An 18324-nucleotide genomic window follows, 5' to 3' on the forward strand; every position below is an offset into this window, starting at 1 on the left:
GCTAATGATTAATAAATCAGTTTGTTCCAGTGGTGTCTTTAAACAAAGAAATTAAAGTTTAAAAATAAATAAAATTGTAAGTTTGTTGTTTTTAGCTTTAATTTCTAAAATTTGTCTGAAAAACAATAAAGGCCGGGTTTCCAATATAAGCGCCGGGTCTGCGACCATTTTGAAATGAATAAACGCCCGGGCGCTTATTAGAGGGATATACGGTAGTTAATGACGTAGGATACCGGCAAATATCCTGTGACGGTAGATTGGGAATTTCCCATTCGGCCTAAACAGGAGAAAGCCGATAACCTACTTCCATAACTGGCACATTGTTTTTGCATTTACCATAGTTTGACACCCAATAGCCGATGTATTTTTCGTGCTGGGGTGTCGTTAAACATTCATTCTTTTACTTTCCATAACTGGATATTATTTTATCGTGCAGTCCATAAACATTATGGGGAAAAACTATTATTTCTGCTAGAAGTTAAATTAGCGATTTTGTAATGTATCTATGCATGTGACGTCATGTGCGTGACGTCGAAATTTATAATCTGCTAGTATTCGTTTAGTCTATGACGTTGCTTTTATCGGCCATCAGTGGTTGCAGGATAAATACAATTTAATGTGGTATGAATAATAATTGTTGGTACTAGTGACGTCACAACATCTGACGTCATACATAAGGCACTTTAACTGTCTACCTTGATAGCAGGACGTGGGGCTAAATTAGAAATGAAGACGTTTATCACCCTTGTTGTTTTATGTGGTAAGTAGACTATTCTCTTGTTCTGTATATTGTAAAAAGAAAAACGATATTACGTTTTACATCTGCACTTTAAATCCAGTAGTTTCATGTTCAGGGGCGGATCAAGAGTTTAATGAAGTGGGGAGTGTTATGTTATAATATCAAACGAGAGTTCTATAATAACTGTCATTTGCTTGTTTTACTATTGTCCGAACCAAATTGTTAACAACTACGAAAAATTACTCTCCTACCTTTAATTGCCGTTAGATTTCCTCCAAAGTTTGTCCAGACACAAATCTTGAAAAAACCATTACAATGACACAGATTCCACATACCAGATGATAACCATGTCACCTATATCGACTTCGCTGAGAGCGCATAGGGAAAAAAGCATGTAATTTTGTATCAGCTGCCATTTTGACTTTTTATGGAATATTCTTCAAGAGGGGTGAAAGGATAGGACTTAATCTAACAACGTCATAACATGTTATGATATAAAAGCAAACGTGATGACGTCATTATTATTATTTGTTATTATTATTATTTTAATGATACCACTAGAGATCATCGATTTCATATTAATTGTGTCACATACTTTGGAGGCTTTCAACCCTCTTGAAGAGTATTCAATAAACAAGCAACATGGCAGACGGCAGAAAACTGCATGTATTTTTCCCTATGCAATCTCAGCAAAGACAATATCGGCGACATCGTTGCAGTCTCGTGTGTGGAATCTGTATATTTGTAGTGGCTTTTTTTGCGATTTGTGTCTGGACAAACTTTGGAGGAAATCTAACAGAAATTAAAGGTAGGAGAATAATTTTTTGTAGTTGTTAACAATTTGGTTCGGACAATAGTTATAGTCCTCTTCAACAGGGGTGGAAGTCTCAGTATGTGATGTAATTAATCTGACGTCATGATGCGTTATACCTTAGCGCATGTCATGATTACGTCATATCGACCCACACCTCTTGAGAATAAGAATAAGAATAATTTATTTGCATAACACCCGCATATGGGCAGAGCAAAAATTACAATATAATATACATGTATCTTCAGTAATAGTAACATAAATATACATTAATTACATGAGCAAACATCTGAATCAATAAATACATATGTAATTTAAAGCCGCACACCCTAGTTCCATCCAGCGAAAATAAATTATAATTTGGTTAATCTACAAACCTGTAACACACTTAGATCACGTTTTTATCAAATGGAGTGAAAAAGCAGGTTTTATATCGATAAATACCATGGGAATACCCATGTCCCAATTGCTTGAAATAATTTTGAAAGTTAGTATTCTGATGTCACCGGTAGATGTCGCTGGAAGCACAACAATGCCTACGTCACGACAAATTTCACAGACTTGGGGTGCGTTCGTTTCACCTCTCCTGGACATGTTCCATCTGTTCTGTCCTGGTTGTATCCCCTCTCCAGATATCGTAAGACTTAGCAAAATTATTGGTTTTAAGGGTTTGTAACGTTTTGTATTGAGACACTTACTTGTCTGAACTTTATTGTTACTGAAAATGTTCACGAACTGTGAAGAAAAATCTCACAAATGAACAACAACAAAGGATTACCAAAAAGCACTTCAGGTGAATGGAAATGTGTATTCTAAATAATAAAATGTAAGTAAAGTGCAATTTTATTTGTGAAAAATGGGGTTTAATAGCGAAAAACAACGCCGTAATGGTTAACAAATAGCCGTAACTAGGGTGTGTCCCTTTAAGCCTTATAAACCTGATACTAGTGATAATAATATATTTAAAGCAAAGATAGTCAGAAGTGTAGAGCCATGAAAAAAAACATCAATTCGCTCCTATGGGGTTCTTGAATTATTTTTCACGAATCCACACACCCATGTACATTCTCCATTAGTTTGTACAGACGTGAAATGCAAGTAACTTAAAGCATCTCTACAAAATTGCAAATGATAGCATAATTCCAGAATATAACAGCGTGTAAGAAATAAGAATTTTTCATTATTAATAGTCAGAAAAGAAAAATGTGATTCTTGTTTTATTATTTTATAATTTAAGTCATGTCTAAAAACATTATATATAGGGTACTTGATAATGAAATGATATTCGTCTTCAACTTCTAGGGGACAGTTGGGACAATATCTCTCGTTCGCAGGGACAGGTGGTTTCTTGTATCTTCCCGTTTCAATCATAAGTGAATGTGAACTTAAACGAAGCCTACTAAAAGCTTTTCTGCTTTCATAGTCTTTGGTATGTAATAAATAGGTCTCAACTTAACTCGAAATTTGTTTGAATGACATATATGTGCGCATTTTATTACCATATTAGTTAGAATTTTTGTTTGATGTTAGCTGTGTCGTAATATACTGCAAAAAGTACTGCTCGCATTTAATTACGATTTCACGTAAAGTGCATGCAGTCGGTAACTCTTGAGTTGAAGATAGATGCGTAAGAATTCCAATTAGATTTGCAGCATTAATAAGTTTAGCTACCCACGACGGTTTGTTGTTCTGAGCTGACTGAGCTATCAATAGACGCAGCAGTTAACAGTGGGTTGTTTGAAGCATTAATAATTATATCATACGTCAGTGGCAATCTTCCTAAGTCTGCTAATGTTGCAGCATTACTGGTATATTTATTGACCCCCCCCCCCCAAAAAAAAAAAAAAATCCATTTACAGACTTTTATGTGTACTTTTTCTACATCAAGAATAAAATAATTTGTGTTACAAACTTGTGGTCCCCACACTTCACTCCCATATAACAACACTTGTTTAATTGATGTCTTGAATAGTTTAATGCAAATATTGATAGGTGGACTGTTTTTGAGAATGGATTTTAATAAGTAATTTAAAGATTTAAAGGGACATTCCTGAGTTTGTTGCATTGTAAGATGTTTTCGACTAATAAAATATTTCTACGATTAAACTTACATATTAAATATATTTTCTTGTTTAGAATATCAGTGTCTGTATACTCAATGTGTTTCTGGTCGTCTTAACATTTGTAAGAAGCCAAAATTGGATTTCGTCTTCAAATAATTTCGTACGTACGAACAAATTTATTTTCGGAAATAAAACGAAATTTAACACAATACAAATATTAGAACGATCAGACACATGTTTAATATACAGGCACAAATACATTATGCAGAAAAATATATTTGATATTTAATTACAATCGTTAAAAAGTCTCTGTTTGTCGATAACATCTTAAACATTGCAGCAAACTCAGGAATGTCTCTTTAAGTCCTTTCGGTTTTTTTAAACACTTTACACCAATGTTGAATTTACCATGGCTGAAGAGTATTCCATAAACAAACAAAATGGCAGACGGCAGAAAACTGCATGCAATTTGCCCTATGCAATCTCAGCGAAGTTGATATCTGTGATATCGTTACAGTGTCGTATGTGGAATCTGTCATTGTAATGGTGGTTTTTTTTACGATTTGTGTCTGGGCAAAATTGGGGGGGGGGGGGGGGGGGGAGAGATGGGGGGTCTAACTGTAACCATTGGTAGGAAAGTACTTCATCGTAGTTGTTAACTTTGGTTCGAACTATAGGTTGAAAGTAACCATGTGACATTGTCACGTATATGGATCTCCTACGACAAAACGCCTCTGAAGTATGTGACGTAATTAGTATGCCGTCATGATGATTGCACATGCGATAACACATGTCATGGAGTTGTTAGATGGCGTTACACCCTTCCACCCCTATTGGGGAATATTCTATAGAAACGGAAACTGGGAGCCAATTGGCTATGGCTAGATGCTTTTCGTTGTAGACATAGACAACTCAGTTGCCATCTAGTATGTGGAATATGTGTCGCTGTAATGTTTTCTCACATTTCTTGTCAGGACAAAATAGGGGGGGGGGGAATGTGTGTGTGGGGGGGGGGGGGGGGGGGGAGGGGGGGGGGGGGGGGGGGGGGGGGGGTAAGACGTAATTAAAGGTAGGAGAGTAATTTATCGTAGTTGTTAACTATGTGGTTCGGATTTTAGTTGCTATTTAACTAATTGTCTATCTGTCAGTCTATATATCTAGATGTCTGTCTGTCCGACTGCCTGTTTGTCCGTTCGTCCGTCTATCTATCTATCTATCTATCTACCATCTGTCTGTCTACCTGCCTGCTAATCTATCGATCTATCTCTCTATCATCTGTCTATTTGCCTGCCTACCTGCCTGCCTGCCCTGCCTGCCTGCCTGCCTGCCTGTCTGTGTCTATATCTGTCCATCCTTCCATCTAAATATTTAGTTATTTAGCTATTTATTAATGTGTGTGTGTGTGTGTATATATATATATATATATATATATATATATACTATATATATATATATATAATATATATATATAATATATATTTATATACTATTATTTATTGTTAATGTATTTATGTATTTGATTATTTATTTATTCAATTATTTATTTATTATTATCATTATTATCATCATTATTATCGTCATCATCAACAACATCATCATCATCGTCATCATTTTCATTATCATCATCATCATCACTATTACTACAGGTTTGGCAGACCCGGTGTGTTCTGATTGTTATGACGTGACATCGTGTTACGAGTCGTTTAAACACCTCAGACCCAGAGATTCGTGGCCCATACAGAAACTGCTACCAGAGACGATAGTCAAGTACGACCTCTGCCAGTAGGTATTTCCAGGGGCCGATCCAGGATTTTGTGAAGGGGTGGGTCGGAAGCAAATGAACTGATCCCCCAAAGGGGCGGTACGTAGCCTAGTGGTAACGCGTTCGCTTGTTGCGCGGTCGGTCTATAATCGATTCCCATGATCGGGACCCATTGGGCTATTTCTCATTCCAGCCAGTGCACCACGACTGGTATATCAAATGCCGTGGTTAAAGCTATCCTGTCAGTGTGTCTGTGTAGGGTGGCGTGTCATGGGCCCCACGTCGTATTATAAAAGCCGTGGATCCCATCCTGCTAATGGAAAAAACAGATTTTCTCTTGCGACTATATATCAAATTTAATAAAAATGTGTGTCCCCCAATAGCTGATGATTGATGAATCAATGTGCTCAAGCGGTTCGATAAAGAAAACAAACGTTAACTTTGGACTCCCTAATATACCGAGACGTATTTTTTGTTTGTTTTAAATATAGATGCTCTTAGACGCGTTTTTAGAGCAATTTAGTGTTGTATATTGTGGATGTTGAATTTATATTTAAAAATAAGAAAAACCCAAAAACAAAAGAGACATCGAAATCGGAGGGGGGACATAGAGAGAGAGAGATGAGAGAGATGAGATCGAGAAGGAGAGAGGACAGAGACAGAGAGAGAGACAAGAATGAGAGAGAGACAGAGAGAGAGACAGAGAAAGAGACAGAGACAGAGAGACAGACAGTGTTGTATATTGTGGATGTTGAATTTATATTTAAAAAAGAGAAAAACCCAAAACAAAAGAGACATCGACATAGAGAGAGAGAGAGAGAGAGAGAGAGAGAGAGAGAGAGAGAGAGAGAGAGAGAGAGAGACAGAGAGAGAGACCACCCTTGCTAGAGAGAGGGAGGAGAGAGAGAACAGAGACAGAGAAAGAGGAGGACAGAGAGAGAGACAGAGAGACAGACAGTGTTGTATATTGTGGATGTTGAATTTATATTTAAAAAAGAGAAAAACCCAAAACAAAAGAGACATCGACATAGAGAGAGAGAGAGAGAGAGAGAGAGAGAGAGAGAGAGAGAGAGAGAGAGAGAGAGAGAGAGAGAGAGAGAGAGAGAGAGAGAGAGAGAGAGAGAGAGAGAGAGAGAGAGAGAGAGAGACAGAGAGAGAGAGAGAAAACAGACAGAGACAGAGAGAGAGAGAGACAGAGAGAGAGAGAGAGAGAGAGAGAGAGAGAGAGAGAGAGAGAGAGAGAGAGAGAGAGAGAGAGAGAGAGAGACAGAGAGAGAGAGACAGAGAGACAGACAGTGTTGTATATTGTGGATGTTGAATTTATATTTAAAAAAGAGAAAAACCCAAAACAAAAGAGACATCGACATAGAGAGAGAGAGGAGAGAGAGAGAGAGAGAGAGAGAGAGAGAGAGATACAGAGAGATACAGAGACAGAGACAGAGAGACAGAGAGAGAGAGAGAGAGAGAAGAGAGAGAGAGGGGGGGGGGAGAGAGTTTTAAAGTTTGTTTTGTTTAACAACACCACTAGGGAACATTCATTTATTAATAATCGCCTGTTGGATGTCAAACATTTTATATACCTGTAGACCTACGGACGGGGATCGATCCCAGACCGACCGCACATCAAGCGAGAGAGACGGCCAGTAAAGCTAATTTTCCCTATCAACTAAAACGATTTACTTATTTATAACTACTCACGATCCTGATATGTACATAGGTTACGTCGACAGGTACCTGGGTGTAATATGCTTGTGCGTATCTTGGGGGTGGGGGTGGGGGTAGGGGTGGGGTGGGTACAGGCCCCGCCCTTTGAAGGGAGCTATCTCTCACACTCTCAAGGAGAGTCATTGTTATCTTCCCTTTGGATGTGAACTTATATATCTATATACCGGCCTCGGTGGTGTCGTGGTTAAACCATTGGACATAAGGCTGGTAGGTACAGGGTTCGTAGCCCGGTACCGGCTCCCAGCTAAAGCGAGTTTTAACGACTCAATTGGTAGGAGTAAGACCACTACACCCGCTTCTCTCTCATTAACAACTAACAGCTAACCCACTGTCCTGGACAGACAGCCCAGATAGTTCAGATGTGTTCAGGACAGCGTGCTTGAACCTTCAATTAGCACGAAAATAAGTTGAAATGAAAATGATATCAATATGATAATGTCTTAAATGGCTCTCCGTAATTTATTTAAATAAAGAGGCATTGATTTCTTTTTCTTCTTTTTTTTGCGAGGTCTGCATTTTTATTCTTAATAAAGTTAGATCTAGCATTCGTTCTATTTTTAGGGGTGAAACGTAGCCCAGTGGTAAAGCGCTCGCTTGATGCGCAGTTGGTCTAGGGTCAATCCCCGCCGGTGGGCCCATTGAGCTATTTCTCGTTCCAGCCTTTGCACCACGACTGGTATATCAAAGGCCATGGTATGCGCTATCCTGTCTGTGGGATGGTGCATATAAAAGATCCCTTGCTACTAATGGTAAAATGTATGTAGATTTCCTTTCTATGACTGTGTCAAAAATGACCATACGTTCGACATCCAATAGCCGATGAGTAAGGCTCTATTGGTGTCGTTAAGCAAAACAAACTTTTTTCTTCTATTTACCTTCCGTCTTTTCTTTCTTTCTGTCTTTGTGATTGATTGATTCATTCATTCTTTGTTTCTGTCTTTCTTCCTCTTTTTTTTTTTTTTCATTAAAGGCATACTGTCACGGATTTAAGTACTTTATTTCTCTAAAAACGTATAATAAATAAAAATTACATTAATTGTTGGAAACAAAATCTAGCTATTGAATCACATTAACTGAACCATGATGGAGTGAAATCCACGTCAACCCTGTCAGCAATTTTAGTTTTTTAATTATGGACAATTGCCATAATTCAATTATTTTTTTACAAAATAAATAAATGGAGTATAGTGGTTATAAAGATGGTTGAAAAAGGTACATTTAGGGACAAATCAAATTATTTTTGTTCAGGTAAATTGGTCAGTGGTCTGTGACAATATGCCTTTAATTCTTGTTTCGTGTTTTCCCCCAGAGATATCATTCAGATCACGTTGTGTCTCAACTTAGGTTGTTTCAAGTATGGGATGGAAAATGCAGAAATGGTGGACTCGGTGAAAAATGGATTTAATTTTTGCGGTGAGTAATTGTCTGACAATACTGAAGTAAACACAAGCCAGAGGCGGATGCGTGGGAGAGGGTGGGGTGGGGAGGGATGCAGAAAAAAAGGAGGGAGGGAAAGTCGGTCAGATCTATGATTCCGTGTGGCCAAAAACGCCAACGGTCTATCGCTCTAATTTACTGGAGTACACCCACCCCCACCACCACCACCACCCCCATCCCAGGCGATCTTACACCCTACCCTGCCCAGGTTAGTTGAAAGTTCAGTTAACATTCCCACGTCCAAACCTTTTTTGTGGTCACTAGGCTCTACAACTGGTATAACAGAGGACGTGGTTTGTGCTGTCCTGTTTGTGGAGAGGAGCATAATAATAAAATATCTCATGCAGCTAATCGAAACGTGTAGCGCATGGAATAGCTGGAGCAAAAAGTTAAAGTTTATTTTGTTTAACGACACCACTAGAGAACATTGATTTATTAATCTTCTTCTATTAAATGTCAAACATTTAGTCATTCGGACATGTATAGCCTTAGAAAGGAAACCCGCCACATTTGTCCCTAAGCACCATCACACAGACAGGATAGCACATACCACGTGCGGCATTTGATAAATCAGTTGTGGTGCACTGGCTGGAACGGGAAATAGCCCAATGGGCTGGCGGTAGCTAGTTTTCTCAGCAATTATGCCTTATTTTTCTTAACCACATATCCGACGCCATATTAACCGTAATTAAAATGTGTTGAGTTGTTTTTGTTTAACGACTCCACTACAGCACATTAATCATCGGCTGTTGGATGTTAAACATTTGATCATTATGACGCGTAGTCATCAGACGAAACTCACTACGTTTGTTTCCGAATACAGCAAGGGATCTTTTATATGCACTTTTCGTAATGCTGCAAGGGATCTTTTATATGCACTTTTCGTAATGCTGCGTAGCGTAGCGTAAACTCTATTAACGTGCCTCTATCCAATTAAACCGGCCTCGGTGGCGTCGTGGCAGGCCATCGGTCTACAGGCTGGTAGGTACTGGGTTCGGATCCCAGTCGAGGCATGGGATTTTTAATCGAGATACCGACTCCAAACCCTGAGTGAGTGCTCCGCAAGGCTCAATGGGTAGGTGTAAACCACTTGCACCGACCAGTGATCCATAACTGGTTCAACAAAGGCCATGGTTTGTGCTATCCTGCCTGTGGGAAGCGCAAATAAAAGATCCCTTGCTGCCTGTCGTAAAAAGAGTAGCCTATGTGGCGACAGCGGGTTTCCTCTAAAAACAGTGTTAGAATGACCATATGTTTGACGTCCAATAGCCGATGATAAGATTAAAAATCAATGTGCTCTAGCGGCGTCGTTAAATAAAACAAACAAACTATCCAATTAAGGTTCAGGCACGTCTCTCCCACACCCAGTCTCTGGCATGGCCAGTGGTCGAGTGTGGGACAGATAATTTACTTTTTAATGGGGCAATTTTGAATTATTTATAAAAGGCATAGGGGGATTTTGATGCGTCGTTGAAATAACCTATGGTATTTAAATAAAAATTAATTTTAATTACTTTACTGTGACGCTTGTTTTTGACTGGGCATTTCCAAACAGGTAAATGAAAAATTAAAAATTACACAATTTATATGCCCTTAAAAAGATTAAGATTGAACAAGATTATATACCATGGACTGATCCAAAACTATGCCTTCGGGCCAAGACCAAGGTGAAGAACCCCGTAATGCTGCAAGGGATCTTTTAAATACACTTTCGCACAAGTTGGTAAGCAGTTGTGGTACAATGGTTGGAATAAGAAAAAAACTTTAATCGCCCCCCCCCCCCCCCCCCCCCCACACACACACACCTTTTAAAGGGATCCACCAAGGTGGTTCGATCATGCGATACAAGCACCTCAATCGAACACTCAACCGGCTCAGCTAAATGTGTTCAGTGCGTCATTAAATAAAGCATGTCTTTCTTTATTTTGGTGCGATCGATCCCCGCCGTTGGGCGCATTGGACTATTTCTCGTTCCAGACAGTGCATCAAAGGCCGTGGTGTGTACTACCCTGTCTGTGGGATAGTGCATATAAAAGATCCCTTGCTGCCAATCAAAAAGAGTAGCCTATGAAGTGGAGACAGCGGGTTTTCTCTTTCAGTATCTGCGTGGTCCTTAACCATATATGTGTCATAATTATAACCGAAAATAAAATGTGTTGAGTCCTTAAATAAAACATTTATTTATTTATTTATTTATTTTGGTATCATTGCAACATTTTTCTTGTCTTTTTAAAAAAAATCTTTTTCTTCTTATTATTAAAGGTAAGCTGATGACTTTGACCAGCAAGTGCTCTGACGAAACACAGTGTTACAGCGCGTACGCAATGTTTTTAGACAAGCAACCCATGGACGCGAAAATACTTCCAAAGACGCACATACGCAACCACACATTATGCGAGTATGTCTTTAAATGATCATATAGATTGGATGATGATGATAACTAGTTTAACGTGCCCATATACCACTAGGGTTTCGAACACGCCCATCCCGAGTCCGACCTCCGATAAGATCGGTGGCCTGACACGGGAGGGGGGGGGGGGGGGGGGGGGGATTGCGTTTTGGGCATATACACAATATATACTAGTACTCTTCTTTTTTAATACGCCCATTTATGCGTTGTATTATGGTATTGCGTTGTCCGTCCGCACGTCCGTCCGTCCGTCCGTAAGTCCGTCTGCTAACTTGTTCTTGTCCGGACCATATTTTGCGTGCTATTACTAGGCCACTATGACCTACTTTTCATGGTCTACTGCACATAACAGTAAATCCTTGTCCGGACCATATCATGCATACAGATGCATACATGACCATCAAATCTCACATGTAGGAACAACTTGGGATGGCGGTGTGTCGCGTACTATTACTAGGTCACTGTGACCTATTTTTCACGATCCACTGCACATAACAGTAAATCCGTGTCCGGATCACATCAGATGCATACAGGACCATCAAACCTCACTTATAGGAACTTATAGGAAAAAACTTGGGACGGTGGTTGGTCCAAAACAAACTGTTCATCTTCAATATAAATATGGTTTTCCATCGAACTCCTGATGGGCGTATCATGTACCTCACCGGTACACTCGTCTTCCATAGCCGCTGGCCGCCTGCCTTTTACAGACGCACGCACCCGAACTAGACGCTGTCATTGAAACTAATGTATTTCCTTCCTCCTATTTATTTTATCATTTTTACCCGGACCGCACGCACGCACCGCAACCAGTCTATATGAGCCTTTATTATTTTTGTCTTGTAGTTACGTACAAGCATGAGACGAATCCAAATGGAGGGGGTGGGGGTGGGCAAGGCACCCTCCCCTTAAATATACTTCAAGTACCTTTTTAAAATTATTTTTTATTTATTTATTCAATTGCTCTATTCACGAATTCGTCCATGTAACGTTTCTCTTTCAGGCCCCTCCCCCTTTTACACACACACACACACACACACACACACACAAAATAATAATAATAATGCACGCACACACACGTGCATACACATGTCAGGCGCCTGTGCATTGGAATTGATTGGAGAGGTGGCCTAGACTATGGCGAGTGAGGTTTTTAAGGGATCGGGTCACCCAGGAAAGTATATTATAAAAACAAACATGCACACGCACGCACATGCACGCACAAACACAGACTTACACGCACACACACACGCACACATACAATCAGACACACAGGCACGCACACACACACACACACACACACACACACACACATACACAGACAAATACATGCACACACACACACACACACACACACACACGCGCGCGCGCGCGCTCGCGCTCGCGCGCCCTCACACATACACGTATGCAAACTGGAAGGAAGTAAATGTTTTATTTAACGACGCACTCAACACATTTTATTCACTGTTATATGCAGTCAGACATATGGTTAAGGATCACACAAATATTGAGAGAGGAAACCCGCTGTCGCCACTTCATAGTCTACTATTTTCGATTAGCTGCAAGGGATCTTTTATATGCACCATCCCACAGACAGGATACTGCATATCACGGCCTTTGTTACACCAGTTGTCGAGCACTGGCTGGAACGAGAAATAGCCCAATGGGTTCACCGTCGGAGATCGATCCTAGACCGGCCGCGCATCAAGCGACCTCTTTACCACTGGGCTATATCCCGCCCCGGTATACAGATTGGAGATTGACTGGCGGACCTAAAGTGGGAGAGGACCGCTTTAATATCCACCTGCGTTTGTATAAACACGTGCTTGCATGTGTGCGCGTGGGTGTATTATGTCAGTGCGTATGTGCACGTGTGTGTGTGTGTTTAATGAACGTGTTTTTATTTCCTTCTGCGAGCGACGTAGCCCAATGGTGAAGCGTTGGCCTGATGCGCGATGGGTCTAAAGAAAAGAAAAGTTCGTAACACATACACACACAGTAAAGTTTTTTTTTTTTTTTACGACCAATTCAATAAAATGACCCTGCTCTAGAGGGTGTATACTACCAAATCAAATCCCATAGACGACAATAGTAAAGTTTCTTTTATTTAACGACCAATTCAATAAAGTGATCTGCTCTAGAGGGTGTATACTACCAAATCAAATCCTATAGACGACAATAGTAAAGTTTCTTTTATTTAACGACGCCGCTAGAGGACATTGATTTTTTATCTTATCATCGGCTATTGGACGTCAAACATATGGTCATTCTGACACTGTTTTTTAGAGGAAACCCGCTGTCGCCACATAAGCTACTCTTTTACGACAGGCAGCAAGGGATCTTTTATTTGTGCTTCCCACAGGCAGGATAGCACACGCCATGGCCTTTGTTGAATCAGTTATGGATCACTGGTCGGTGCAAGTGGTTTACACCTTCCCATTGAGCCTTGCGGAGCACTCACTCAGGGTTTGGAGTCGGTATCTGGACTACGCGGTCGGTCTAGGATCGACTACTGTCAATTTCTCCTTCCAGCCAGTGTACCACGATTGGTATATCAAAGGTCGTGGTATGTGCTATGCTGTCTGAGGGATGATGCATATAAAAGATTCCTTTGCTACTAATGAAAAATAATATAGCTGGTTTCCTCACCAAAATATCTTACATCCAATAGCCGATGATTAATAAATCAATGTGCTCTAGTGTTGTCGTTAAAGAAAACACTTTTTAACTGTTAGACTATATGTCAAAATTACCAAATCTTTCACACCCAATAGCCGATGATTAATAAATTAATGTGCTCTAGTGATGTCGTTAAACAAAACAAACTTTAACTTTAATGAAAACTTCTGTATTTTTTCAGTTCTGTTCTGTCGGTTGTGCACTGCGTCACGAATGGTTGTTTCGAGCTGCACGCCGACAAAAGAGAAATGGTGTCCAAAGCGTGGCACTATTGCTGTAAGTACGCATCGTGTTTGTAGTAGGGGCTGGGGGGTGGGGGTGGGGGGTCGGAGGCGTGGTACTGTATGTATGTGTATATATATATATATATATATATATATATATATATATATATATATATATATATATATATATATATATATATATATATATATATACACACACACACACATTAATTTTAAATTATAAAAAAGAAAGAAAGAATGGGGGGGGGGGGACAATAGATACATATACGCACCCTCAAACATTGAATTTTATTTATGTATTTATTTACTGAAATCATACAATTATATTTGTATGGTCCGTTATTAAGTGTGAGTTTGTTTTTGTTGGTTTTTTGTTTTGGATTTTTTTGGGGGGTTTTAATTAGAATTACATGTCTGTGTTAGCGGTCTTACACCTTTCCATTGAGTTTTTAAAACTAGTTATGGGTGGGTGCCAGTAGGCCTACCGGGCTGCGAACCCAGTACCTACCAGCCGTATCTCCGATGACTTAACCGCTACGCCACCGAGGCCGGTGTCCAACCTACATGTCAGAATTATCAAATGTTTTGACAATAGCGGATAATGAATCAATCTATATAGCCCAATAGTCAAGTAATCAGTCAGTGTGCTGTACAAAAAAAAAAAAAAAAACCCCAAAACACCCTGTAACTTTATTTACCATTTAGCATATGAGGACGCAGCTGAAATGCGACATACAGACGTAGACAATGGTGGATTACGTGATAAATATATGCCTGCTAAGTCCTCGAATGCCGCCGGCATCATTGCGTCCGGCGTTTCGGTGCTCCTTGCTGTGATGGCGTCCATCCTCCAGTAGATGGGACTGTCGGGTGAGTATAGGCAGACTACAGACGATTCGTGTAATATTTATATAGTTAGAGAAGGAAATAAATGCTTTATTTAACGACGCGGTTATATGGCGTCAGACATAATATGGTTAAGGACCACACATATTTTGAGAGGAAACCCACTGTCGCCACTTCATGCGCTACTCTTTCCGATTAGCAGCAAGGGATCTTTTATTTGCGCTTCCCACAGGCAGGATAGCACAAACCATGGCCTTTGTTGAACCAGTTATGGATCACTGGTCGGTGCAAGTGGTTTACACCTACCCATTTAGCCTTGCGGAGCAATTACTCAGGGTTTGGAGTCGGTATCTGGATTAAAAAGCCCATGCCTCGACTGGGATCCGAACCCAGTACCTACCAGCCTGTTGGCCGATGGCCTAACCACGACGCCACCGAGGCCGGTAGAAAGGAAATAAGGGCATACATGGTCAGAGCCGGTTTATCCTAGTAGCACGGGCCCCGCGGTGATTTAGTGGGCACATTTAGTTTCCCCAGGTCATTTTTTTCCCTCTCCCGAGCGGGTTGAAAAATATATATCCAGTCCCCCATTGTTATTTGTGCTACAGGCCCCGCGGATTTTAAACCGGCTCTGAGCACATGGTACTGGTTATTTGTATTTATTGTTATTTAGTATCCACATGGTTCAACACAACCGAGTTAATAAAATAAATGATTATATAACATTTTGTGAAATATCTTAAAATATCAGTGAAATAAAAGTGTTATTAGTCACTCAGTGACGATAGCACCTTTTAGAGTGAATATTTCACTATTTCACTCTAAAATGTGTTATCGTCACTGTAGAAAGTGTTATCTTCATTGTAAGAAAGCCGGAACTATTTTGCTGCTGGCATTTTAAAAATAAATGTATATTGCGAAAAGTTATATAATAAATAGAAAATTTCATTGTTTTTTGTCAAATATGATATATCTCTCATCTCGTGAAGTTTGCAATCATATCACACTCGTATCTCGTGAAGTTTGCAATCATATCATATCAACGTGTGTGAAGTTCTATATATATATCACACTCGTCGCGCAAGCGCGACTCGTGAGACATGATTGCAAACTTCACGAGATGAGATATAATTCACGGCTTCAGTTGTTAACAATTAAGACCGTTTTAGAAGTAAAAGCGTTTATGAAGTAAAACAATACGCTTGGATTTTTTAGTTTAATTAAACACGCGTTATTTTCCCGATTTACAGTATGCACGTCAATTTACAAATGCATACGTGTATTATGTACCAGTGTGATTGGTTTGGTGGAATAAAGTTGAATTAACTGAACAGTTAAATTGGACTCGACTGTTCCACTAAAGTTATAGGGGTGTGCTTAATTAGTCCCTAAGCTGACTGTGTAAGAACTGGGAATATGCAGGTGTGTGACAAATGGGATGTGTAATAAATGGGAGACAACCGAGCGAATTACAACCTTGCCAATTAAAGGGACATTCCTGAGTTTGCTGCAATTTTAAAGATGTTATCGACTTACAGAGACTTTTTAACGATTGTAATTATGATATATTGTGATATATACTGTATAACTGATAGTGTGTGCCCCTGCGCGTGCTGTAACCTCACCGTGGTGCAGAGGTGTAACATTCTCTTTGAGAATGGCCAATACAGCACAAATTGAAATTTTTAGTAAAAGTCAGTATCTATCTGTGATATTTGTATTTTTGCACAGTTCTTTACACTGTTTTTATATAAATCTTGAATTTTTGTATTGATGTTGATCATCACTTTATTTGTTTGCATTACCATAGTTTGACACCCAATAGCCGATGTATTTTTCGTGCTGGGGTGTTGTTAAACATTCATTCATTCATTCATTCATTCATTCATTCATTCGTTGATAGTTTGTGCAATACCATTGAATATGTTCTTTTTTCCCTTTCAGACATTGCCTTCAACATTTCACAACAGCATGTGACATACGTCATGTCGCTTGAGCCTCGTCCGTACTACAAGTCATAAATCATTCGGCAGATCTGAATAGTATTCACTGGATTACGACATCTGTCTTGACTTACCAGCATCCAGCACACGTTTCTTTTAAAGGCATATTGTCACAGACCACTGACCTATTTAATGGTCTAACAAAGTATTACCTGAAGAAATATAATTTGATTTGTCCCTAAATGTACTTTATTCAACCATCTTCATAACCACCATACTCAATTTATTAATGATATTTTGTAAAAATAATTGAATTATGGCAATGGTCCATAATTCAAAAACTAAAATTGCCGAGAGGGATGACATGGATTTCACTCTATCATGTTTCAGTTAAGGAGATGTTACAGCTAGATTTGTTTTCCAACAATTAATGTAATTTTTATTTATTATAATTGTTTTTAGAGAAATAAGGTCCTTAAATCTGTGACAGTGTGCCTTTAAGTCCTGTTACGTATTTAGTCCATGTATACCACACACCAGAGCCCATTATAAATATCTATATATGACGAGTATCGAAAGTTTGTCCTGATTGTTATTGGAATAAAGCTAACCCCCTCCCCCTCCTCTTCCCCCTACATAGGCTGTTATTGGAATAAAGATAACCAGAGCCCATTATAAATATCTATATATGACGAGTATCGAAAGTTTGTCCTGATTGTTATTGGAATAAAGCTAACCCCCTCCCCCTCCCCCTTCCCCTCCATAGGCGTACGGGTTCCCATTTTTGTAGGGGAGGTGGAGGGGGCAGAGGCGGGCGGTTGTTTTTTGCCCGAATTAAAGGAAAATGCCTGACTCTGGAAAACAACATTTATTCATATTAGTATTACTACCAAACAGCAATATAGGGCAGGGCGTCTAGAAGTTTTACAAAATCCATTAGCAATGGGATCAGTGATTAATTTTTTTTACTAGCCACGATATTCATATTTACAAAACCGACTTAACTGCAACATTTGATAAAAAAAAACAATCACTAGCCGTCGGGCATGGCATTAGTAGTTATTTACTAGCCCAACATTGAATATCACTAGCCATGGGAGTGGGGCTACCATAATCTAAACGAATCACTATCACTATATGGATTACAACTCAACTAATTCTGAGAATAGAATGAATAAATGAATGAATGTTTAACGACACCCCAGCACGAAAAATACATCGGCTATTGGGTGTCAAACTATGGTAAGTCAAGACAGGAAGTGATGATCAACATCAATATGAAAATTCAATAATTAAATAAAAACACAGTGTAAAGAACTGTGCAAAACATACAAATATCACAGATATATCAAATTAAAATTTAGAGTAAAAGTTGGTATCACGTAAAAATTTTAAAATTAATTCTGGATGGAATCGAAATGATTCCATCACATTTGTTTGTCCAAATATATCTTTTCGAGCTTCATGTAGATGCTTACACCCCACCAAAATGTATCGCACCGTCAGAAGACACTGACAGTGCTCGAGAATAGAATGATGCAAATACTTGGTAACAAGGTTCTCAGGTTGGCATATTTTGCCCGAATAACTCTATAAATTTTCTTTCCCGAATTTTAGGTTTTTCTCTAGCACTAGGGGGAGGGTGGGGGCAGTTTCCCTGCCCT

General features: G+C 39.4%; 1 protein-coding gene across 1 annotated transcript; it reads left to right on the forward strand.

Annotated features, from left to right (window-relative positions):
- The first annotated feature begins 602 nt into the window (after positions 1-602).
- Positions 603-17230, forward strand: LOC121372869. The gene is made up of 7 exons (XM_041499309.1): positions 603-760; positions 5260-5395; positions 8410-8513; positions 10800-10935; positions 13808-13902; positions 14577-14741; positions 16662-17230. The coding sequence occupies exons 1-6, from the start codon at positions 727-729 to the stop codon at positions 14726-14728; spliced, it is 657 nt and encodes a 218-aa protein (XP_041355243.1). The 5' UTR covers positions 603-726; the 3' UTR covers positions 14729-14741; positions 16662-17230.
- The last annotated feature ends 1094 nt before the right edge of the window (positions 17231-18324 follow it).

Source organism: Gigantopelta aegis, chromosome 5 (assembly GCF_016097555.1).
Source record: "Gigantopelta aegis isolate Gae_Host chromosome 5, Gae_host_genome, whole genome shotgun sequence".
Lineage (NCBI taxonomy): Eukaryota > Metazoa > Mollusca > Gastropoda > Neomphalida > Peltospiridae > Gigantopelta > Gigantopelta aegis.